Genomic DNA, 13,115 nt, shown 5'->3' on the forward strand with positions numbered 1-13,115 from the left:
AACGCGTCAAGGGATCTCACAAAGTTCATTCCATTGATTCTGTCTGAGTCCACGGTTGAGCAGCGAAGTCTTATTAGCATTGTTAATCTGCCGATTTTTCTCTTGTGTGACCAGTCCTCAGTGTTCGTTATGGTGGCATACCACAATAGCGACCGTCGTCTAATCGACCACGGTTGCTCCCGGTATGAAAAACGCTAAGCCAATGGGTTAATGACAGTTAGCATCGTCGTGTTGCATAATACCGTGGCGTGGGTGGGCCCATCTATAACCATACGTAACCGGTCATAGACGGTTTTACCGATCGTCAGATAGCCAGCGACCCAGCCGGCCGACCGGTCGGTCGGTCAGCATTTCTTTGCGAGCGTTGTACGATTTCAGTCAGATTAGCCATGCCATGTTTATCATGCGATGTAAATGCACCTAGACCTCGTCCTTCCATCAGCGATTGATTATCGACCCTGTACCTCATGATAGCGCCCTCCTTCCGCCAGTCACAAGTAAACAGCGCCTTACTATCATTGTGCTTCTAAAGTTGGATCACTGGCATTCTTTGTCGAAAGTCTAGCAGCCAACTAAGATCGAATCGGGTAAGGGAATTTATAATCGTTACGACTGAAGCTGGGGTGTTACCTGTCATTTTAGCTTCTATGTATAAGGCGCACCTAAAATACAGGAGAAATTCAAACATACTTTACATGTGTACCGCAACGGCCAACGCCGTCGACTTCGGTAAACTACTTTTAAGGAGGATTACATTAAGGTATCACGTCACAGGTTCAATAGGTAACAACGCGCCGACGTTGCATGGCCATGATCAGGCTGTCCCTCTTTACAATTAGCCTATTAATTCTGGTACGGATGTATCGTCTGTTTAGACAGCAGGGCCTTTAACGAGGCATTTGCAATGCTGGAGCACATAGGGCACATCTCGTTCCATGGGTTCATCTGCGCACTCGGTTCTGATCCCAGCACAGACTCAGCTCAAGCATGTACCTTTCCTAAATGCTTACGGCCTTAAACCTTGTAGGCGCAAGCGAGCTTATTTGAAAAATCATAAAATTTTTTTCTTAAATCTAATATACATGTATCATAAGTTATGTGCGTATAAGAGGCGCGTGATAGATAAGTCTGTGAAAAACATTTGTGCAGGCCAACAAAACTGTTCATCACACATTTGTTTTTATTGCTTCGCATTGATACCTATAATATTTTTTGGCAAAAATTGTCAGTGATTCATAGCATTACGATTGGAAGAAAAACACTCACCTGTTACGACGTCCATATACAGCTAAGCTCGCAGTTGAAGGTAACGTGTAGTTGAACTTAACCAGTGCTGCTTCACTTTGTACGAATTGTACGTTCCAATGGCCATACGCGAATATCGTGTGGGAGTGTCGATGACCAACGGAGAGCTCAGTAAATGAATCGACTGTAGCAGGGGGAACTGTTTTCGTCGGTAATGTATCCGGATCTATATACATGAGGCAACAGCGGTAGTAATTTTTGTAAAACATCAAAAATATAAATTTATTTCGTTTTAAGCATGGCTATAGGTTAAATTTTGCGCAAGAAAAGCAGAGATTATGTGGGCCACTGAAAAATCAAATGGGGCTCATTTCAAGTTCGCATAGTCACGTATTCGTTTTAGACCGATAGATCAAAGATTATTAGCCTAGCTGGTTGATAAAAACAATTAGATACTATCTAGAAGTTAAGCAGAATATCGTAGTAATCTTCTGAAATTATCCTGTATAAACATATACTGATATCCAGCGTAGAGCTAGAGGGAATTCTCTTCAGGCCTCAAGTAGAGGAGGAGAGCAATGCTCGACTAAGGAAATTATGTAGATTTCTGGGTTTCGAATATATTTTTGAGGCATTTCCATTAGACATGTAATGTATCATCTCGGTTTCAAGAGATTTAGGACATGACTCAAGGACCACACTTGCCACGTTTACTTCAAAATAATTTTTCGTAATATCAAACACAAAAAGACCTTTTTTCGATATTAGATGAATCTCTATAGCGGTTAATTAGTGTAGACTAAAAGTCGAGGGGGTTTACACACAATAAGCGGATGTAAAGTCTACAATTGGCAAGAATATTGACTCGGCCTTGAATATTATATGTTACACTCAAATGATGAGTACTTATCGCTCTGACCATGGTTAGGAGTTGCCGTGTCAAACGCAAACTTAATTTGTCTGTGTGACCGTTACACGTTCGCTTAACGCTTTTTTTGGTAGCCAGGACTCATATACAGACAAAGTGTCCATAGTACAGAACACAAAGAAGCCTGTCACATAAAGAAGAAGATAAAATGTCATATATATCATAAATGCTTACTTCTTATCATTATCTACCTACATGTGGCCGCCAGCTAATGTAAGGTCCCAAAATAATTGAAATCTCTACAAAACTTCAAGAAACACTAAATAGGTGGCAACATAACCTTACATGCAACAGCAGGAGGACAGGCAGACATAAAGATCAACGTAGTGCAGGTTCATAAGAGGAAAAGTAGTTAAGCTTTCTAACCGACATGCATACTGAAGGAGGTCGACCTGCTTGTGCACAAACAGGGTCAGTAAGCCAGTGATCTTTTGTTGACGTCAAGAAGGCTAAAGTATACGTTGTATAACTACGCATGAAACTAGAAGCTCGTGTTCGAATGGCTGAGAAAAATCAAAATAGCACCTGACACCCAGACACGAACTGGCGAAAAATGTAACAAGTTCGGAGGTCTGTTTATCTGTTACCTTGCATGGGGGGCATTCACACGAGCCAGTCAGACGCAACGGTTCCGAACCGAACTAGCCACAACGGGCAATATTGATGACGATATATGCAGAATCCAAAATGCTCCAGTCACTGAATAATGTCTTACTAGTTAGCGTTGTTTGCCTATACTTGTTCTGTACATAACGGTGCTTATTCGACACCAATCGTCTAGTGGTACACGATTGGCATCAATTAGCTCAACCACTGCGCGTATATGCGAATCTTCACCTTGAATATCGATTTATGATGTACCTGGTACGTCATATACTATGCAGATGACGGTGCTACTTTATGAAAGGTAAAACACGAAAATAACGCTTGCTCTTTATCCTGAACTACAAAAAAGGACTTTATTCGATATGCAAATTGCCATACTTCTCTTTAGTGTAATTATATTCTTTTCATTACGGCTATACGACGTGTCACCCCAGCAGATATTTACATTTTCAGACGATTTCATTGCCTGGGTCCCACTTTCACAAATCGAACAACGTTCTCGAGCTATCGGACTATTAGGCAACGATCCTACTGCCCCGCCACTCGTTCTGATATGTTCAAGTTCATTTGATCCACCAGGTTAAATAATGTTTAGCATGTGCCCAGAGAGAAGTTAAACGAAATCGGGATCCAATTTTTTTTTTAACAAAACCAACTCATTCTATTTAAAATACAGTTCTGAAAATCATTCATTTTTATTAACGCATTTTATACGCATGCGAACGCATACAAACAAAACAACTATATATTATGTGTAACCGGGTGAGGAAAGGCCAGTATCCTACGTAAGATGATAGGACGGGTGAATTGTCGCTTGGTACAGACAACTCGGTGAGGGCACAGTTGTCAGCAATATCACCCGCTGGGGAGGGCGGCACTGCGGGAGGCCAAACAGGAGCTCGGAAATTTAAACATCCCACGCGAATCCCAAGGAATCACCCAGCAAATAGGAAGAGCTGCTAAACCACCTAGGGCATCAGAATTTCGCATAACGCTACCGCATGGTGTCACACTGCTGCAGTAATATTACAAGTTCTTACCAGTTCGTGGGCGGGGGGGGGGGGGGGGGGTAACTAGCTAGCTGGGTGGATGTCATCTAAAAGAGGAGGCTTGCTATGCTATCAACTGCTACTGAAGGGCAAAGTTGCTCAGAAAGATCCGTTTGCCTGTAGTAAGTGAGCAAGTAGATAGAGAGCTTAGCGGGTGACACGTTTAAGGCTTCGGAAAGAGGGACAGAGGGGAAGAAACACTGTGCGACCCGCCCCCGATGGTAATGGCGAGTTGCGGATTGATGCTGGTGCCTTGTGGCGCTATCACAGCGGGAATGAATGGGGCGCGGTGGCGTATCGGGGAAATAATGGAAAAGCGTTTGATTGAGAGAGTGGCTGGTTTGCAGGATTGTTTCTTAAAGGCTATCGCGTTTCTTGCGTTGTCTGCCTATGGAGAAGCCGAAGCCGACGGAATGCTTCATGGAGTCATGGCTTGATGTGGGTGCATTTCACCGGGACGCGGGGAGAGGATTCGGTGGATGTAGGACGGACCAGTGAGGAAGGGCGGCGGCCAAATCATGGGTGGACTTGAGAAACTGGACGCGTCAGTCGGAACAGTGCCGAGAAGCCTTGATGGCACGAGCCTAAAACGGGGCGGGAATAAGCGAGCGTTGTCGCTCGAGAGACAGATCATTGAAGTGGCTAGGAACACCGTCGACGGGAAAGCGCTAAAGTAAGACGCAACTGGGCGAGTTCAGGGGCAGAAAGGCCAAAGTAGCAATGGCAGCCGGAGTAGTAGCACACCGTGGTAGAGGGGACGCGAGACGGCACACCGGGCAGAGACGGTAACGGGGACCTTCATTAAGGGCGGACCCTCTGTTTGGTCACAGCTGGCGACCGGACATCGGCAGCGTCAGCGAGAGCCGTCCAGTGCCTTACGCGTACGACCCGTCGCCACCGCCGCCACTCTCCTCCCCTAAACTCCATCCCCCCTTTTCCGCAGACTCAAAGCCCGATTGGAAATCTGGGCTGCGTTGTGTACGCGCGGGGTGACCTTATTAAGTTCTAGTCCCAAACGCCCAGTGCTGGCGGAGGAAAGAGCATGGCGGAGAGGCATCAGCCACCCGCTGGGATTGCTCCTTTCCGGTTCTGTCCCATCCCATCGCGAACCCCAAGCGCAGTGGATGCGCATCTTAGTGAAGGATATTGGATTGAATTTTGTTATGGGATCAAAGTGAGGAACGAATCGATGCCTGGCGAAAGACGAATTTGAGTGCTACTGGCAATACGCGTCTACCGTTCTGCCGCTTGAAGGCAGACTGCCACTTCAGCGATATCTATGACAAGAGCTTGCCAGTTCGCAAGAGTGATGTACTGAAGCATTTTGCATTGTGGTTGCTAATTAATCTTAGAGAAGTTCGTAAAAAACTGCTCAGTTTTAGCACTAAAATTTACTGAACAATCTGACATTTATAATAATGACAGTGTGATGAATAAGTAATCGGAAAGAAAATATACTTTCAAAGGATTTTCCGAATTATAATAGTTAAGGCAAACTGACATAACGCCAGTCCTCTTAAAAAACAATATTTAAATAACTATATTTAATACCGTGTGACTAAGGTAATTATACGCAGACAGGTATGCATAGTGTTATTAACTGCATAAATATTATGAGTTGTGCTCGGACATGCAGTACCCTTCTCTCGTTTTCGCTTCTGTTGAATATCAAATTAGAAGGCGCGACATCACATGAAACGGAAGAACAGAGGCAGCGCTACTGGTAGATTAAGATGCCATTAATACTAATGGTATTTAGCACGCGCGCATCTACATTGTACGATGTTGAAGATATAATTAAAGCGATTGAATAAAGTTATGTCAATGACGATAGCCAATGCTTCTAGTGCGATAGCATTCATGGGCGATGCCAGAGGGGTCGGGATAGCAAGAGAAAAAACGAGTTGAAACGGAGAAAGAATAAATGTCAGCTAACGGCGAAGTGTCCCGTGCCCGATGGTTTGAAAGCAAACGAGGAAGGGAAAAGAGGGGCGGAGGGGCTGCTGGTAAAGCTTGGTCATGATAGATTGCTGTCGTCGAAGAGCTTTTGAGTTAGCTCTGTAACCAATGAGGGTCCACGTAGACGAAATAAAGTTGCGGTTTTTCAGTAGCATCTGCAAAGAGACAGCACAGGAAATGGAAGGCAAACGCGAAGAGCACCACGCCGCCAAAATGATAGAAAGCAGAGGAATGATAAAGAACGTAGCGGCAATAACGTGTATGTGCTCTAGAGTCACACTAACGGTTGCACCGCGGGGTTGTTTTTGCAACGGGGAGCGAGAACAGGCGGATGGTCGGGTCGAGGTCCCGCGTCGTTTGGTGCCGTCCTTCGACGGTTCACTGCTTGAGGGCGCTTACTTGAAAAAGCGGGTTGCTTGCTGCTAGGTTGCAGGGAAATTGTAGGGGTTAGCCTGAGCGTGGCTATCTGTTTTGAGGTCGCGCGCCTTACCATTAAGTCCAACATAGGGCCGTCCTTCTGCTTTCCCTTTTCCTTGGCGAGACTCATTACCAGAAAGCCCTTGGTGCGAAGTACCTTGAGAGGAACCGGGACGATGGCCCAAGAATGGTCCATTGACAGATGACAGACTCCTATCGCCATCATTATTGACGGTAACGGAAGTGTTTGCACCTTCGCCGTTAACTGATGATGCCATTGTTCCTGAATTTTTGATGTCTTGAAAAAATGAATTAATTTTACCCCTACTTGCTGAGAGGGCTAACATAAGTTCTTTTTGTTCTAGCCTGTCGTCGAATTGATTTATAGCCACCGTGTCTTCTACATCCTGCATGCGAACTTTATCCTTGCCGATAGGTCTGTCAAGCCTTTCGGTAACGTAAGCAAAACTGTCCTTGACTGTGGATGTAGTCTCACTCCCTTCTTTTCTCAGAGTTGGCTTTGTAATGGCATAGACGATCATTGGCCGCAAATAGGCCTTAGCTGTACGAAACTCATTTTTAAATTGAGCGCTGTCCACAAGGTAAGGGTACAAGTCATTCTGTGATGGTGGCGAAGGTGGAGTATAAGCATCAGTATCGTCCACGTCATTTTCTGAATAATCGTAATCATCAGAAGCGTCCGAGCGATAGTTTGGGTCATCTTCCTTTATAGGCTGTTCCGAAAACTTCTTCGTTAGACCAGCTGTTTTGCCTTTTCGAACGATGCCCTCGTCCCGCTTCACTAACGTCACCGCCACTTCTTCCTCATCATCATTAACATCGTCACCAATATCGTTCAACCTCGGTATCTGTTGTTGAGAAATAATCGGCTGTTCTCTTCCGACTCGACGCCGCCAGGTGCGTTCTCTGATGGGTGAGCAGTGACAGCTCATGTCAACGGTTCGTCCTCCAAACATCATTGATGTCTTCATCTCCGCATTGTCTGGCAGAAGCGGCAGGCCACCTTGACAGGCTGTCTTGGCGTCGGCAGCGTTCCGTCGTGATTTCCTATGCTCTTTTCTGGGCTTTGACCTCTGTTCCACAGTTTTTTTTCGTCTTCCGTTGGGGATATCAATGCTGTTGAGTCCTTCGGTGTTCTTCTCTAGTCGTCCCTTCTGCGAATTTTCGGCAGTGGTTTTACCTATCTCGGTAACAAACGCCCCGTTTCTACTCTCCAGGTAATTCACTGTCGCGCTGTCCGACTCCGTTCCTTCTGCTTCTTCGTGTAAAACGTCGAATCCAGAGCCGTCCACAGTATCTTGCCCGGAACCTGAGTCAAAATTAATCAGACCAGCCAAGTTGTCGTCTGATTGTAACATTTTCTCGCCTAGACCATGGTCGGCTAGTGAGTCACGCCTACGTTGATCTAGACTCAACAACAGCTCGTCTGCAACAACGTTTCCTTTTAAAAATTGCTCAGTATTGATCTTAGCTGTATACGTTTCTTTTAGAATAGAAGGGACGGCAGCCGGTTGGTCCCTGCTAAAAGTCGCCGCCTTGTCTACGCGGTTCGCAACGACATCGTCAGTCCGTCGTGCGCTATTGAGATTATCATCATCCGGACCAGGGATCCCGTCTTCGTTACCGTCGCCGCCCGAGGACCACGTTACTGAATGGGAAAAATAGTCTCTTTCTGCTTCTTTCCAAAGATTCTCCTCGCCATCAGGGCCTTGATCGTCGCTACCGGCATCGACCAGGGTCGGACGAACCAATTCGACATCCTGTCTCATCTCGTGTCGCTCGGATTCCATCGACGAACTCGACGGGAACGTAGCCTCGAAATATTGATATCTGCCCACACTATCTCGTTCTTTCTCTCGGTAGCTCGAGTGTAGCGTCTCCTCCGGAAGCCGGCCCGCACCGCTCCCACCCTCCGCGTCTATCGACAGAAGCTTTCTATTGTTGAAAGTTCTTACCACCCCCGCCACTGCATCCGCTGTTATGTACTTGCCGCTGTCGACGCCTCCTTTGTGTGAGCCGCTACCGCGACTGGAGCCACTCGAGGCAGAAGTGGTGATGGGCACAACGGACACGCGCTTTTCCATTGGCATACCAGTGGTCGCAGCAGAATCTTGGGACAGTTGTCTATGCGTATCCGTCTCCTTCTGCTCCTGGTGCCGCACAACTATGTCGTCGGAACTGCACTCCGGCGCAATATGATACCGCAGCAGAGACTCCGCCTGACTCCTATTTATCGCTGCATGCAAATGCACAACTTTATACGGAACGATGCAAACTCCTGCCACAGCGCGATGACTTACAGACTTCATTTCAGTTCCGTTGAACCAATTCGGGTTAGTGACGTAAGAGCAAAGTGAATTTTCAGAGACGCTTTGACCAGGAGCATTATCGACATTGGCAGCGGTGGCGCCACCAATGCGGCTGTTAAAGTTAGTGGTTTCAGTATCAAAACTACTGGCTTTTATAGTATCCACCACCTCTGCGAAAGCTTTTCTAATGATTAATCTACGTTCGTGAATATCGACCGAAACCCTATCGTGATTAATCAGATGTTTGTGGGCTTCGCGTGCAGGGATGTCAACAGCTACAGTGGGCTTGTTAATGCCGTGCATAATAACCCAAGTTTGCTGAACCAAAGGTAGTGCTAAAAGTTCAATGTCAACAAAAGAATGCAACGAAGAATTGTTAAAAGAACGTAATGATAAGGCTTTTAATGGCAACGTAAACGACTGGTTGATGTCAACGTTCTCGTCAGCTTTCGGCAGTTGTTTCGTCCAAAAACTTGTTAGACCGTTCTTCTCCAAAGCAATTAAGACCGTCACAACGCCCTCGGTGACGTTAACGCCGATGCCGTGTAGTACTTGCTTTTCGCTTTTGTTTGCTTGCTTACTTTTAAGGTTTGGCCGTGTGTCCAACGTCTCGGATGAGCGTAGGTCCGTCACGACGACAGGCATATGCTGGCCAGTTCGACCCGATGTCCGGGTAACTGAAAAGCGGTAGAAACAGCAGTATATCAAATTAGAATTTGTTCACAGACTCCGAACATTCAATCAGTAAATTGCCAATAACCCAGATCTGTGCAAGTATGTGATCGTGCTTTATTACTAGGGCCAATCTAGAAAGTATAATTTAGTCGAGCAGTGCCTGTACTGAACCTTACCTTTTTCTAATGTCAGTATAAAACAAAGCAGTACTAGTTCATTAGCACAAGCAGGTCCCTACTGTGTGTCCCATATATGTATAAACGAAACATTTTGCAGGAAATAGTCAATTGAATTATCGCGTAAATAACTAATTAGTGAGTAAAAAAGCAAAACTTTATTTACAATAAATGTATCCAGTGGCGGCGAGAAGTGCGAGAGCGATAAAGATGAACGCGACCGCCGAACATTTCCAACTAAAGCCTGACTCCAGGGCCTTTCGAAGATTCCGATTTGGCTGATGAAATTGATACTGAGATCCAGCGATCTGTTGAATCATCATCAAGTAGAAGTATAATAAATACAAGTATTGGCTTGGAACAACAGCATTGTGATGCAACACTAAAATGACGGAAATATGACTAGTGTGACATGATAACATGCTCACCTGCGCTCCGTGCTGCGCGTTATTCAGTTGGCTTAATGTGTGGTACGGCCGAGGATTGCTCTGCACGGGCCGAACGGGAACAGTCGAATTCATGGTGCCAGAATAGGCAAACGGTGAGTAACCGTCTGCGGTAGCGGTCTTCGTCTGCAGATGGTCATCGCCGCAATGGTAGATATGCGAATTGGTCGAAGCTGCGAGACCGCCGTGTTTGCTCGTATTGGTTAACGTGTTGCTTTTTAACTCTGAAACCAGATAAGTGAACCGATTTAGAGGTTTAGATGGAGGAGCGCCTGCTCTATTGCAGAAAGGCTTGTTTGATTATGTCAATTTTATTTCGTTATCTCTATTGTCCAACGGTACATGAAGGTAGCTGGCTACTACTCGCGATAATGGTCGACGCTTTTTAGTCTGCAAGTTTCGACACCTGCACTTTAGAAGTTGGCAGCTGCGGTAGCGGAGGCTTTGGCGGTGAGGGAGGGCGTCGTGGATAGTGTAGGGGGTTTGGGTAGAACTGTGGTCGGAACGAGACGAAAGGCGAGGGGAGTCCAACACGAAATTGTCAGATGACCTAGGTAGGTCCATTAGGGAGGTTTGTGTGTGATAGAGAAGAAACATACGGGGGAGGAAAGGATGAGTTGATGTCGAAGAGTTGGTAGCGGCAATGGTGCTAATAGCGCGACAACGACCCATTTCCGCTACTCGAGATGAGCTTTCTCCCCCAAAGAACCGTTAACTTTTGTCCGTCTGTGGCATCATTTGTCCGGCACAACAATGCTCATCCGACCGAGGCCGTGCGAGAGTGTGGAGAGCCCGCACCACCAATTGTCGGTGACCTTTTTCTCAAACAACTTTTCAGTCATGCACTGGCGCAGCGGTGGCAGGGGCATGCCACGTAAATGGAGAACGAAACAGTGAAATAAAGCACGTGACTAACGGCGCGAGAGGCGAAAGGCCACGCAATAGTGGGAAAGTCAACATAACGTCCCATTAGGGGAAGCACATCTTTTCGTTTTGGAGGTGATAGACGAACACACGTAGGCATTTCAATGCGAAATTGTTGCTAGTTCTCTCATAAAGCAAACCGGGCTCAGATGCATTTGCGTCCACTTAAATTTCATCGCTGCATTTCGCAAGCCTCATGAAATCGGAAATCTCGGTATAGCAATATTCACATTAAAATAGGTATCAAACCTAGCCTTCGAGAAGATCCTACTTGTCGTACGCGAAAAACGGACTATCGCTTGTTTGAATAGAGGTTACTCCGCATATTGGCCTTTTCAGTAATGATCTTTTGACAGTGATCAGTTTTTTAATGGTGAAATGGCGAGGGCTCCAAGTTACTTGAAAAACTTCCACAGTAATCAAATTACGACGCTAATGAAAGTTTAGCATAACAAAAAAATGACCGATATGAACCATGAATCTCTCGGTTATTGGAATCAGGATTGAGTGAGGCCCATGGGGGGTCAAGAGCTTCCATTTCTTTCTAATGTGAATAGGGAAGTGGTTCCCTAAAAACCACTCACCTTCTCGAAACCTGTTATGCTTCATAAAGTGCCAAGGATTCCTGCTTGTATTCTTTTCAAAATGTCTGAGGTAGGAACTTATAGACTTTCAGCAGTGAGGTCCAGATCTTACTGAGACGTATGCTTTGCGGTAGCAGCGGGCAAAATCAGTCAAGACAACTATCCGCCCTCTGATCACATCTGATCTCTTCAACTACTCGGTCTGTGGCGTTCACTCATTCGTCTAAAAATCGCCTTAATGAACACGAGACCTAGTGGGATCTAGACTCTAGGGTGACGTGGCAGGAGAGAAAGAGGAGGCACTGCAAGTGACGACGGAGAGCTCACTCGCGAGTTCAGGCTACTGAAGGCGCGGGCCAGTGCTTTCATCCAGCAGCAGTAGCAGCCAGTCTTACTCGTGGATCTTAATGGAATTTACAACATAAGAAGAACATCATTAAAGCCAGCATTAGAGGGGGGGGGGGTCGTGAGGAACGCGCGCAGAATGGCGCTGGATTGGGAACAGAGGACAGGCGTCGGGAGTAGTTGTGGAGCACTATATTACTAGGCTCCACCGGAATCGCTGGTCTGCTTTGTCTGTTCGTACCAAAATGAACGGAATTCACGTGGTCGTCCGCTTTAAAATGAGCAGTTTCTTAGTTGCAACAAAGATGGTAGAAACCATAGTAACAGAGCGCCTTCGTACAGAACTATCTAAACGAAAAGCACAGACACTGCCGCTCTGTAACCATTCAATACGTTGTTGGTAATGCAAAGACGGACGTGTTGCTGGCAACTTAAAGTTCCAAATCTTGGGTCTAACGCCCGAAAATGATTATTGATACGCGCCGATAGATAGTGATGAAAAATAATTGTTAAAAAAGTTCTAAACCAATTCGTATATGTGCCTTATTTCAGTAAGGCATATTTATTCAAATACAAATATAACCAGAAATGGTTATGTTTAGAATACGAAGAAAACTCTTCGTGAACAAATAAACTCTCCATGCATTTCCGAACATCAAACTATGATCGTAGTTTAAACGAATATGTTATGTGAGCAGTGTTTGTCGAAAATAGGTAAGATCTATTGCAATCCCACGAGACGGACGCCGAAAGAAAGAGTAGAGAGCAAGGCCGCGAATAAGAAGTGACGTACGAGTGACAAATTCTACGCCGTCATAAGCCCCCCCATCACGGTCGCTTCGGATAACCCCACTGTTAGAGGTGGCGCCTTCTGGGGTTTTGCGTCTCTCAGCAGGTAAGACGGCAAAGTTGCAGCGGGATTCATCGCCGACCCACGGCTTCGTTAAGGTTCAAAAGAAGAAAGAGGAAGCCAAGACGACCCTACCCACCGATGCCGCTACTGCTGCTCCCAGTGCTTTTGCTTTGAGCTCGTATGTCTCGCTCCCGTTCATCGCTTGTCTGCACAAGACCGGCGAACCGAGTTCACTTTATCAACGACCGGCATAGCCCGGCGTCACTCAGGAGACCCTGCAGGCGCGGCGATGGAAGCCAGCTGCCCTTAAAGGGCAGCTGCTACGACCGTTGTACACCATGCCTAGTAGGACGACTGCTACTTCGGCAGTCCCTTCTTTCCGAGCGGGTGAAAAACGGAGATTCAAGACTTTTCTTCCGTCGTAAAAAAAACGCTTGGGAGAACGTCATGAGACGCCCCACAGTGTATTGTTGCACAGCGGCGGGGCTCCCCACGCGGAACCCTGGAAGAACCGATGCTGGGTGAAGCTTGTATGCTCAGCAGAGGCTAGTCTCTTCTAACACAACTTGGTCGATACC

The 13,115-nt window shown here is 46.3% G+C and overlaps 1 protein-coding gene across 1 annotated transcript in view; it reads right to left on the reverse strand.

The window, feature by feature from the left end:
- LOC111271647 (teneurin-m) overlaps positions 1-13,115 on the reverse strand; it is a 79,715-nt gene that overhangs the window by 22,302 nt on the left and 44,298 nt on the right. Inside the window, exons 5-9 of the mRNA XM_086972984.1 lie at positions 9,814-10,055; positions 9,552-9,693; positions 6,240-9,211; positions 5,765-5,942; positions 1,267-1,471 (exon numbers count right to left, since the gene is read on the reverse strand). Coding sequence (XP_086829110.1) covers positions 1,267-1,471; positions 5,765-5,942; positions 6,240-9,211; positions 9,552-9,693; positions 9,814-10,055 — 3,739 coding nt within the window. The remainder of the gene's footprint in view (positions 1-1,266; positions 1,472-5,764; positions 5,943-6,239; positions 9,212-9,551; positions 9,694-9,813; positions 10,056-13,115) is intronic.

Source organism: Varroa jacobsoni, unplaced genomic scaffold (genome assembly GCF_002532875.2).
Source record: "Varroa jacobsoni isolate VJ856 unplaced genomic scaffold, vjacob_1.0 contig00824, whole genome shotgun sequence".
NCBI classification, from domain to species: Eukaryota; Metazoa; Arthropoda; class Arachnida; order Mesostigmata; family Varroidae; genus Varroa; species Varroa jacobsoni.